General features: G+C 42.8%; 1 protein-coding gene across 3 annotated transcripts in view; it reads right to left on the reverse strand.

The window, feature by feature from the left end:
* Positions 1 to 324: 324 nt before the first annotated feature.
* TSC22D1 (TSC22 domain family member 1) overlaps positions 325 to 12,664 on the reverse strand; it is a 114,071-nt gene continuing 101,731 nt past the window's right edge. Inside the window, exons 1-3 of one of the 3 annotated variants that reach the window (XM_056110021.1) lie at positions 5,276 to 5,371; positions 4,105 to 4,156; positions 325 to 2,892 (exon numbers count right to left, since the gene is read on the reverse strand). In XM_056110021.1, coding sequence (XP_055965996.1) covers positions 2,635 to 2,892; positions 4,105 to 4,107 — 261 coding nt within the window. In that variant the 5' untranslated portion in view covers positions 4,108 to 4,156; positions 5,276 to 5,371 and the 3' untranslated portion in view covers positions 325 to 2,634. Of the gene's footprint in view, positions 2,893 to 4,104; positions 4,157 to 4,553; positions 4,726 to 5,275; positions 5,372 to 12,664 lie in introns of those variants that run through there. The other 2 variants (XM_056110020.1, XM_056110019.1) reach the window with 2 other exon arrangements.

The raw sequence follows: 12,664 nt of genomic DNA on the forward strand, positions 1-12,664 counted from the left end.
ATTTCACATACAACATCCAGCTCCCAAAATGGCATGAAAGTTTCACATTTTTGATAAAAACAAAGGCCCAGAATTCTCTTAAATAATGGAAAAGAAGGTTCTCCATTATCTTAATGATACATTGACATGTAATTTCTCAAATTTTTCCATAATTAGCACCTTTGGTATTAAGGATCTTCAATTAAAAACATTAAAGATGATATGGCTAGAGATTTCTATTCACTATATATAGATATATTTTTTATTAAGGAAATGTAATGACTACCTAAGTATCCCTTTATTTAAGTGAAGGTTATATAACCTTCAAACTACTATGTCAAAGTATGTTTTTATTTTTTGCTTTTTCAGTGTCAGGGGTTGAACCCAGTGCCTCATCAATTTGAGAATGACCATTGGGCCACATACCCTCCTTGACAGAGACTATTTTTTTTTAACTCCTTCCCCCAAGATCCCCAAACCATCCTTATGGCAACTGCCACCAGCCTATGGTGGCCAGCTGGCTCTTGTGACAGCCACTGAGGGTTGCAGAGCCAGTGGTTTTGGGCTCGATGATGTGGGCACCTTGTCCAGTTCTTCACAGAAAGGGCTAGTGCTCCATTCACCTGTCACTCTCCATCAGCTCAAGAGCAGAGAAAAAGAAAATTCAAGGAAAGTTAAGTCCTTGTCCAGCAAGGGCTTAAAAAACCTTCCAGCTCAGGAATGTGCTGCTTTTCCCCAGGTGGAAGATGCTGTTGCAGTATCCTGGGTCAGAAGGGCGCTGGTAAATCCACCCATTAGCTCCCCTACTCTGCAGAGCTCCTAAGTCAGAAAGGCATCCTCCTCCCCAACCTCCAGGCACCAATTTGCTTTAGGGCATATTTCAAATGCCCACCTTTTCTTTTTAAAAACAATTTTAGGCATCCACCGGGGAGAGACTCCCTTCCTCATCTGGGCCCATTTCAAATCCCACAGAGTGATTCAGTTGGAATCATCTGGTTTTCGCTTGGGCCATCCCGAGAGTTGGAAAACTCATTCCACACCAGGAAAAGTGATCCAAGCCCAAAGTGATCAAGCTCTCAAAGTGACTACCATCTTCTCTTTCCAACTTCCGTCTTTTGATCCAGTACGGGCTTTTTGATTAGACATGAAAATACACCAATTCAACTCTCCGCCAGTAAACTTCCAAAGATGAGAGCTTTCATGGACTCCGAGACTTTCAGAAAGTCACTGGAGGAAAGGGGGACTCTTGAGCCATCTCCTTCAATGACCCACATCATCTCTGAAGGGTGAAGCTACGGGTCCAGGTCACAAAACTAGCCTGAAGAACTAAGTCTGTGTCTCCTTCACTGTCTCTTTCAAATGTTGGCTGGTATAACGCAGCCAACCTCCAGAGTCAAGCCACTGGAACCCCTGGCTTTGTCCCGCTCTTTTAACTCCACCTTCAGGATTTGCCTAGTCAAATTGAAACTGCTTTAACTTTACTTGGAAATAGTTGTGAAAATGACTGCAATTATGTTAACACTATAATGTGGAAACACTTGTTTATCAACATTTTATATGCTTTATTGAAAGTTGACAAGTGCAACAGTTAAATACAGTGACACCTTACAACTGTGTAGAGAACATGCACAGAAACATATGCATATAACTACTATACAGGTAATATGCAGAAGCCCCTACTGGGAAATTCATTTCATTAGCTAGAACTGATCAAAGTATTCAACCAGCTCGATCAAAAGACATCAGTGAACAGGGATTTAACTTCAAGATATTCAGCAGCTAGATTACACAAAGTGACTAACTGTACCAAATTCTTAAAATTTCTTTAGGTGTGGCTTTCTTCTTGTAACATTTTTCTTTTAAAATGTTGAGATCTCCTATATAAAAGACACTTCACACCTTTTTAGACAGCCAATGAAACATCTAAATTTCAATCTGTACAACCTAAATAGTAGTTACAGGTCCTCTATTGTACAAAATAGTTACACTACATACACAAATATACAATAAGCAAAACAACCTTCATGGTAAGATAGCCTGGGTCCCAGCTACCTGTCACCGTGTAGTCACTCTAATAGTTTTGTGTCATCCACTATTTCAGAAAGAGGCACAGTACTATTTTTTTTAATGGGTTTTGGTGACAGTCGTCAATTTATACGATGAACTAAGGTTCCCCTCATTTTAGGTGAGACTATGCATCAGTCTTCACTTTCACCCCCCTTTCAAGTTCCTCCAGGGGGAGAAGGGAGAGGCCCCCGCGGGCTTCAAAGCCCCATGTAGAACACTACATGCGAGCAGGAGGGAAGGCCTGGAAGTGAGGGTGGGGGCCTGGGAGGGGATGGAAAGGCACACAGCTCCTCAGCATGAATGAAACCATTTCTCACGGATTTGCCAAGCTGCATGAGGTCCCAGTATATCCATGCTAATTCTCTGCTCAACCTTTAAGTCACCCAACTAAGAAATGTCTTCAAGCCAGAAGCATATGAGTGTTTAATACTGGAAAAAAGAGATAATGGCATATGTCAGTCTCACGTCTCTTTCGCAGCGAGCAATGAAATGGGTGAGTGTGGAGGCGGGCCGCCCCTAGTCCATCTTCTCGGTCCGGTCAGTTCCGGCGGCAGCAGCAGCAGCAGCAGCTCTGCGTGGCATAGGCAGCTATGCGGTTGGTCCTGAGCCCTGGGACGCTGGCTGGGCGGGGGGCTGTGTGGTCCCCTGTGGCTGTGTGGTGGCAGGGGGGGAGCCAGTCTGCAGCTGGGCCTGGAACTGGGCAAGCTGCTCAGGACTGGCCAGTGTCTTCAGCAGATTGTTTTCCTGCTCCAGCTGGGAATTTTTCTCTATGAGTTCTTTGATTTGCTCTTTGAGGACCTCCACTTCCTCTCTCACCGCGTACATCAAATGGCTTTTCACCAGATCCTGAAAGGGAGAGGGATGGGGGTGGGGGTGGGAAGGGTTTTACTTCTCGCTCCTTTCCCACATTTTAAGAAAGGCATTCTTTCTGGTGGTCTGTCTCTACGCATCCACACACCCAGCCTTTTGGGGATCATTAGGAGCCACTTGGGGGCTAGCTGCTGCTGACAACCCCAACTGCATGATACTTAAGTTTAATGTCGAAGTGGTCAAGCTTGTTCAAAGGCTATGCGTTCTCTGCAGAAGCTAGCAATGCACGTCTACAGTGGGCCAGGAAAGCTGTGCTTTCTAAAATGCACAGGACGCGGTGGGCAGGGGGGTGTCTCACCCCCCCACCCCACCCCAGGAACCAGGCCAGCAGCCCGCAAGAAGCAGGAGGCCAGAGCAAAGGGAGCTGCTTCCCCGCCCCCAGTCCCTCCCCTCCCTCCTCCACCCGCTGGACCGCCTCCCTCAGCACCGGCTGCAGCCAGTTCCTACAGAACATGTTGCCGCATTTTCCTCCCTCCACCCCGGCCACCCCCCCGCCCCCCCACTTTTCGTGATTAAGCTGACATCACAGAAACCTGGGCAGACGTCGCAGCCAATGGGGGCTCGAGTTATTTATAGCTCCGAATTAAAGGTTCGGAGTTTGCCTAGCAACAGTGGGCAGAGAATCCCGTGAGAAGAGCCACAGGCGCTGCTCCAATAACAAAGAACGGCCAAGGCGGAAATAAAAAAAAAATCGGGAGAAATCCAGGCAGAGGTAGGGACGACAAAACTTTTCTCCGATTCTTCTTCATTGTGCAGCAGCCCACATCTCTGGGGGTTCTGCCTGTGCCTGGTGCTGGGGGCCCACCCTCCCCCCACCCCACTCCCGCCGCCCTCCCCTCCTCCCCGGCTCCCCAGGAAACCCTAGGATTCTAGTGGAGTGCAACATCTGACCACGACCCGAGGGTAGCAGCTTGGCTAGTAATTCCCAGCGAAAACCGACCTGATCATCTGTGCAATGGGTCCCCGAAAGAGAACTGTTAGTCTTGGGGCTGGGGGCTGGGGTCCTTGCTCGCCCAGCAGTCCTGGTATGTGGCTTTACGCTGGCAGAATGGAGACTGCCGGCATTTCTAAATGCATGGATAGCAACCATCATCTAAGCTGGGGGTGGGCACGGGTACCATCCCAAGGCCTCTTGCTTTTTTGTACGGTGCCCACATTTAATACAAATGAGCCGGAATCAGTACATACCATAGCTTGCTCGATTTTGTTGTCAATAGCTACCACACTTGCACCAGAGGAGCTGGAAAAGAGGGGGAAAAATATCGATAAATGGAATGTAACCATTCAAGAGAAAAAAGGATCTTCCCAACTCTGTTGTGTTAATAAGCATCATTTTCCCCCTATTCTTTAGTGCTCTGTAATATATTACCCATCTGAACATACCAGTTCTTCGATTAACGAATATCTAGACATTTTCCTATTTTTAAGGGAGCGAAATTACATAAGGAGGCTGAAAGCCTGTTCCCTGAACAGATATGCACAAAAAAAAGAAGGCTATTCTAAACATTTCAAAAAGCAACATCCATGTCACCCTAGTGTCTCTGCAATGGACAAAGGAATTCGCCTTGGCTATCTTTTACCTGCATCGTTAACAAGTCTCTCCCAAGTAAATTTAAACTATCCCAGTTGACATTTACCTATTGTCAAGTCTCACAGACGCGTTTTCAGTCCCCAGCAAAGATGACAAGAAAGAAATTGAAAAATGCCTCAGTTGGTAAACTCCTAGATCCATCGCCACTGGTCTACACCATTGGGATTTCATGCAAATACAGCCAAAAAAAAAAAAAAACCACAAACACCGTCGCGAGGGGGGGAGAAAAAAATAAAGGGAGTATTGGCGGGCGTTATCTGAGTTAGATTTAAGAAAAACAAAAACCAAAAACAGATGTAGCTTTCTGCAGCCCGGGGACAGCCAGAAACCGAGTCAGCCCTAATCTACGGAAACCGGGGCTCCTAAGGTTGGGCCGTGCGGGGAAGATGCAGAGGGCGCCGCGGTGTGCGGAGAGGCCTCCACGGGCTGCCCGGCTCGGCTCCACTAACGCTCCACCGGCTCGCCAGCTCCCCCGGCAAAATATATGCAGCAAAGGGCAGCCCCGATTGGCCGGCCCGCCGCGGGACCCGCCCCTGCCTTCCCCGCCCTCCTCCCCGCTTCCCGGCCCGCTCCCTTCCCCTTCCCCACCCCCACCCCCACCCCCGCCCCCAGCCTCGGGCCGCGCTCCAGGTGGGCTGGGCCGGGCCGCGCGCGCGCCGCCGACACCGCCGCGGCCCGCGCCCGTGGGACCCCCCGGCTGCCACCGAAAACGCCAGGGGCCCCGAAGGAAGGCTCGGGGGACCCCTCCGCACACGCACACGTGCTTACGTTCCAGGGGAGCGGACCCCGGCCCCGGAGCTGCTGGTCCCCGCGGCGGCCGATGGGCGAAAGCTTCCTATTTGCAACCAGAACCGTCGGGAGAGCTACTGGGCATGCCCAGTCCCACTAACGACTCGCAGGAGCGCCAGTCTCGGTTTCAATGATCTGGCAGCCGTAAGGGGAGGATTTTACAGGCGGTTTTATTTATAAGGCTAATGACCGCAATGCAAAAGTACTTAAAAAAATAGTTTAGGAGGAAAAAAAAATCACATTTGCTTTTTTTTTTTTAAAAAAAAAAACACCACTACTTTTTCATGAATTTATCGAAACAAACACACAAAATCTTTATGTATCCTTTACTGGGCTTACAGAAACCGAGGCAAAGGGAAATCCACCACATGAAATCAAATGCATCTTCTCCCAAATGCCCCCAGCAGAGCTGTTAGCTTTTAAAAATCTTCATCTCCCCTTTTTCTATTTATAGTTAGGAAAGTTGAATACATATATTTTCAGTATATCCCTAAAACAGGCTTTCTCAGTTTTTACATTTTTCAGTTAATCCTACAGGTTGAACAGACATAATTTTCAGTAAATCCCTAAAGCAAGTTTTTTTAAATTAGATGGCAATTCCTGTACGACACAGTCCTAGGAGCCTTCTGACATAAAAAGGATTAAAATACTGTAAAGACAGTATCTCACCTTGAAGGAATGTTGTAAAGTGTGGATTTCACCCTGTTGTTTTTTCACACTAACCAAATTCCTTTTCTAAACCAATGGTCGGTCGTTGGTTGAGTTATAAAGTTGTAAACAGCTAAGCCGTCACATAATTACTCCTACTTATTTAAAATATTTGCAATTAAGCATCTATTGGGACTACGACAACACAATAAAAATCTTGAGGCCTTAAATTTTCTTCTTGTAGATTATAAAGCCTACAATTCAATACATTTAAGAGGGCAAATTTAACCGCTACAACACTGCCCTCTAATGGTGTAATCTTATAAAAACAGACAAACTGCCAGAGATCACGCTAATTCAACAAGCTGTATCATCACAAATAATTTCAACATAAAAATTAACCATAGAACATAAACATGAATACATTCTATTCACACACAGAGGTTGGTAGTTCCTCAAATAAGAATTCTCCTTCAATTTTTTCCTTTAATTTTTGAAATAAGTGCCAGACACTTTTAGACATTCTTTTAAATTGACCCAGAGTTGACAGAGGGAGCATTTAGGTTACAACAAATATCCAAAATTATTAGGAACCAAATCTTTTGAATACGAAAGATGGTGAAAAGTAAATTCTATTTTTTATCTAAAACCAAGTCTTAACTATAAAGTAATATTATTTTTTAACTGTAAGGCTCATAATAGCCTTCAAATTCTAAGGCTTTGCTTTTGAATAAAAAAACTATTCAAAATGCGTTATATGTTATAATAGTTATAACAAAATGTTCAATATAGATTACATCCTGCTCCAATTTTGAGGGCGGTTACTGTTCTTAGTAAAAGGAAACAAAATGCAAACTTAAAAATCATAATGTGGGAAGCAGGCTTGTAGCCCGCGTCTATGAATGCTAGACAGGATGAATACTTTTTCATAAATGTACATATTTTGAAAGTTGAATTTGTCATAAAAGACCTATCTCTGTGATTAAGTCATTTACATATTTTAGTTGAATGCCAGCTGCATAGAAATAAGTTACTAAAAGAAATGCCATCTTAAGCTGTAAAAAGGAAATTTTAGAACACAGCTCTGTAGTCATATAAAGAAATGAACTTAAGACTCCTAGCTGAAGTTTAAAAAGCTCCCAGCACTGACTAAATTAATTATGTTTTCATTTCATTCAGTTTAACTGATCATCCATTATATTAGGCTATAAAACTCAGGGCTGGGTGTGGCCCCCAAATCCAAAAAGTATCATTAAAATAATTATATTTTAAAAATAAAATAGAAACCAGTTTAAACACCATGGTTGGCTTAATGCAGAGGTCTGTGAACTTCTTTGGCCCTACGGCCCACTTTACAAGAAAAGAAAATGTTTGCACCACCTAGAAATCTACCTTAAGCAAGCAATCAAAAGCACCCTCCAATTACACCCCAGATTCCTATTACCCTTTTGAGGAGTTCCAGCCCCCGCCAACTCCTGGTCTTTGGGGAACTGGGCTGGTGACCCTGGGGGTCACTATGGTTATCTCCACTATATTTCTACTTCAAATGAAACCGCAAACAAAACAAAAACCTGAATTATCTATCCTTGAACATCAGTGTGTACTCATCAGGAGAATTTGCCAGGCCAACGTATATGCAAACAAAATGACTGTATAAAACAAAAAGTCTATTTTCACATCTTTCATATAAATACACTAAATTCCATTAAGACTGTATTTTTAATTTTAGATTTCTTTGAAACTGAAAAGATGTTTCAAAACAATGGCAAACAAACTGAAGCAAAGTTTCATGGAAAAACCTGTAGGTACAAAATGGTGCACACAGAACTAGAATTACTTTTAAGCATTTCTTCTTGCAAGACTAAACACCTCTGAGTCTAAGAGCTCAACAGAGACTAGCTGGCAGTCAGAGGTGTTCCCATGATTCAGGAGAGCGCTGATGGACATGAGTGATCCTGGTTATCTCTGCTCTGCGCAGAGATGAGGTCTCTCCAGAGTGGACAATCTGACACACAGCAAAAAGCCTCTACACTTGAGACAGGGGTTTTCTGTTTTGTTTTGCCTGAAAGGCTTGTTTTAACCTGGATTCCACTCAGCCAACTCTCCATCCTGGTAGTGAGCAAGTCAGGACCTGAGTGAGGGCCAGGGCAGGCAGGGCCTGTGTGCTTCTAAACAGTAACACTCACCGTTCTCTGGAACACCATCTGACTATTGTTACAGCTGGAGGTCATCACTGATGAGGATAATTTATCCCGCCTCATCCCCCATCAAAACTACTTGCAAATCTATGTGAGTCCAGCCAAGAAGGCCGGGCAATATCACACTGTACTTGACTGTATCCTCTTAGTCTAGGGACTTCCAATTCCCTCCTTCTTCTCTACTGAGAGGGATGCTGGGAACTGGTTACCCAGTTTAGCAAATGAAACCACAGGATTATCAGTTGAAATAGAATTATAGATAGACCACAAATAACGGGTTACTGTTGGGTTGCCCCAAACATTGTCAGAAGTGATGCTGAACTTCTATGTTCATTGCTGCCCTTCTATGTTCATATGTTCACAATAGCCAAAATTTGGAAAGACCTGAGTGCCCGAGAACAGATAACTGGTTAAAGAAACTTTGGTACATCTACACAGTGGAATACTATGCAGCTGTTAGAAAAGAACACATCATGAAATTTACATACAAGTGGTTCTACATGGAAAGTATGCTAAGTAAAATGAGCCAGAAAGAGAGGTACACACGTAGAAAGACTGCGCTCATCTGGGGAATATAAAGTAACAGAATGGGAGTTGAACACCCAAGAATAATTAAGATAAGTACCAGGAGGTCTGCTCCAGGGAAATGGGGAGCACATGCTGGGGGAAAAGGCAGCTCAGCTAGAGAAGGGAACACCAAGTAAAGGATGTCTGGAGGACTCGCACGGGATGTGAGATGCGTGCTGAAAGTAGACTATAGACCGAACATGAAGGCCACTCAATACCTCTATTGCAGACTACAATACCCTAAAGGAAAGAGAGAGCAAAAGGGAATGCACCTCCACAGAGGCTTTGCGGGGGGATAGGGTGGGAGGGTGGGAGGGATGCTGGGACCCGTGGTGGCGGAGGATGGGCGCTGGTGGAGGGATGGGCACTTGATCATTGTATAACTGAAACCCAAGCACGAAAGTTTGTAAGTCTACAACTGTACCTCATGGTGTTTCGTTAATTAAAAACAAAAAGTGATGCTGAAAAAGACAAACAAGAATAAGCTTTTCCATTCAACAATATTCAGCTTTCCTTGATTTCCAGAGAAAGGACCGAAGTCATAGTTGGATAAACAGAACAACAACAACAACAACAAACAAAACCCAGAATAAAAGACAAAGAGAAGGTTGAGGGATGAATCTAGCCAAGTCAGTGTCAAAATGGGTTCTCAAAACTGAGAGAAAAATTATGGGAAATAATTTATGTATTTCCAGAACTGAAGGGCAAGTGTGCAGATGAAATGAAATGACAAGTCACCACAGTATGTGAAAGCACCCACATCGGTGTACATCACGCTGTACAACCAAACTCCAGAGTATTCTAGGCTAGAGAAATGGATCAAAGGGCTGGTGTACATGATCTTCATACTACAGGCCTGGGTCGACCCCCAGCACCAGATAGTCCCCTGAACACCACTGGGAGCAACCCCCCAGTTAGGAGTAGCCTCTGAGCACTGCTGGGTGTGACCCCACCCACCTCTACCCCCACAAACAAACAAACAAACAAAAACTGGAATAAAAATCCTGAATGTTCCAAACAGAAAAATACAAATTACATACCTAAAGAAACTAGTATCAGAGGCGAGGAGAAGACCAAGATTATAAATATCATCACCATTTTAAACACTTAAACTTAACTACAATACACTTGAAAAATAAAAAGTAAAATAAACATGTGATAGAAGTGTTTTAGGGAACAGGAGATAGTATACAGTCTAAGGCAGTAGCTGACCCTGGTTCGATTATCACATATGGTCCTCTGAGCAGTGAGACAGAAGTACCCCAGAGCACTGCCTAGGTGTGACACAAATGTACACATCCCCAAAAAGTGTTTATGTGGAGGTGGGGGGGCACATACCTAGTGTGTTCAGGCCTTCCTCTTGACTCTGCATTTAGAGATCACTCTTGGTGGGCTCAGGGGACCATACAGGGCCGTGGAGATCAAACCCAGGAAGACCTCCCGCAATACAAACGTCCCACCTGCTGTACTAACACTCTGGCCTGCCAAAAAAGGTGTCTAAAGTGATCCTAATCTATTAAGCATAATAATAAAACATCTAACATGGGAAAAGGAAGAAGAATGCTAAGATATCCACTGACTTCTGAAAACACTGTTGTAAGGTGGGACCTGTAGAGGCGGTTCCTCTATCAGACTGAGAAGAGCCAATGGCAGCAGCAGGTTGAAGAAATCACATAGAGTGGGGAATAGGTGGTGTTCCTACCAGTCTGAGTGAAAACAGACCTTGTAAACATACTACATCAAATATACAGAGGGATGAGACCAACGTAGTCGGGGGAAAAAATCTATCCTTTGACTCAGGGATGTTTTGGTCTTATGGAAAGTAGTTTAAAAGGCAGCCTTGAAAATTGTTTCCAGGTAAGTTAACCATGTCCCTAAACAAAGCTCAAAGATGTTAAATAAAATAGTTAGCATCCAATACTTCAGTGTCTGGAGTCCAGTGAAAAGCACCAGGCATACAAACCAGCAGGGAAATGTGACTCATAATAAGAAAGAAAATCAATCAATCAGAATGACCCAGATATGACAAAAATGATATAATTTGTAGAGAAGTACATTAAGATAATTATTATAACCATATTTTATATGTTTAAGAAGACAGAGGAAAACATTAGCATATTAATTAGAAATGTGGAAAGCATCAAGCACACCCAAATTAAATTTATTGGAATGAAAAATACAATGCTTGAGAAAAAAATATATTTTCATGAGACTAGAGGCAGACTTGACAGAACAGAAGAAATATTAATGCAAATTAGCAAACTATCAAAATAAAACAGAAAAAAATGAAAAGAAGAACCCAATACAAAAAGAACAAAGAATCATTGTACTGTAGAGCAATATCAAGTAACCAACTATCTCTTTAGTAGTAAGTCTCTAAAGAAGAGGGAATATTTAAAGAAAATAGCTGTTTTTCCATTTTATTAAAACACTAAATGAATAGATCCTAGAAGCTAAACAATTCTCAAGTGAGAGAACTGTGATTAAAAAAAAATTATAACAAAGTGTGTTCTTAATAGTCAAACTGGTTAAAACCAGAGAGAAGGGGGAAAATCTAAAAGGACGCCAAGGAAAGACCTAGCTGATCCACAGAGCAACACATGGGATGATGCAGACTTCTGCAGGAAGGATGAAAGCCATCTTCTGGCTGGAAACAACATGAAGCAAAAATACCGAACGGAAGAAAATTACCAAGCCAACTAACAGTGCTGTGTCCAGTGAAAATATCGGTCAAAGCTAAAGGTAATCACTCTGACAGACCCACGAAAGCTGGATGGATTCCGTAGTGGCAGACCTAGACACGAAGAAAATTCTAAGTGCTTCAGTCAGAAAGAGAGTGACACACATAGAAACTGAAATCTACATAAGGAATGAAGAGCTTCAGAAATGGTAACAGTGTGGTTGGATGCAGTTTCCTGTCCTCCTATTTATCTATTTAAATCATTTTTAAAAGCTAATGAACTGTTTAAAGCAAAATAATAACAGTGTGTGTGTGGGGGAGGGGTGCTGGGCAGAGATTGGTTATTATATACACTGAAGTAAAATCGAAGACAAAAGTAGAAGAAAGGCAAAGAGGGCCAAAGCAAAGTATGTTGTTGTTGTTATTATTTGAAAGTAAACTTAGAAAAGCTAACGCTCTATGTATTTCTACAGTGAAATAACTGAAGTAGCTAATATAGCATTATAGCTAATAAGTCAACAAATGAGGTACTGAAATGGAATCATAAGAAAACACAGCAGCTACAGTAAAGGAGAATAAATGGAAAGTAGAATGAACAGAATGTGAAAAAACAAACAGTAAGATAGCAGAATTAAACTATCGCAATAATCACATTAATGTGAATGGTCAATGAATGATATTAATTAAAAGGTCGGTGGAGGGAGGGCCAGAGAGATAGTACAGGAGTTAGGGCACTTGCCTTGTATTCCACCAATCCCTGTTCTAATCCTCAACACTCTATACTGTGTCCCCCAATCACAGAGCTAAGAAGATCCCCTGAGAACAGCTCTGTGTGGCACACAATCCTCCCCCTCCAAAAAAAAAAACAAAAAAACAAAAAGGTCTGTGGAGCTTGACAGACTGAGACTTAAAAAAAAAAAGCAAAACAAAATTATGCACTGCATTAAGGAAAATATTTAAACTATAAAGGTACAAATAAAAGAACAGAAGATAATACATTTTAACAATAACCAAAAGGATGCCAAATCAAATATATTGGTTGAAGCAGACTGCAGAGCAAAGGTCATTTCACAGTGAATAAGAGTCATGCTTTCAAGCTGTCAGCAAAATTCCAACTGTTTGTACACCAATAACAGAGGGTCAAATACACAGAAGCAAACCGAACAGAACTGTAGCGGGAAAAGGGATAGTTCACAATTGAAATTTTTGTTGACAATTCTCTCTCAATAATTGAAAAAAATCAGTAAACAAAAATAAGGATGTAAAACACTTGAT

The sequence above is a fragment of the Sorex fumeus genome, unplaced genomic scaffold (assembly GCF_029834395.1).
Source record: "Sorex fumeus unplaced genomic scaffold, SorFum_2.1 ptg000008l, whole genome shotgun sequence".
Taxonomy (NCBI): Eukaryota; Metazoa; Chordata; class Mammalia; order Eulipotyphla; family Soricidae; genus Sorex; species Sorex fumeus.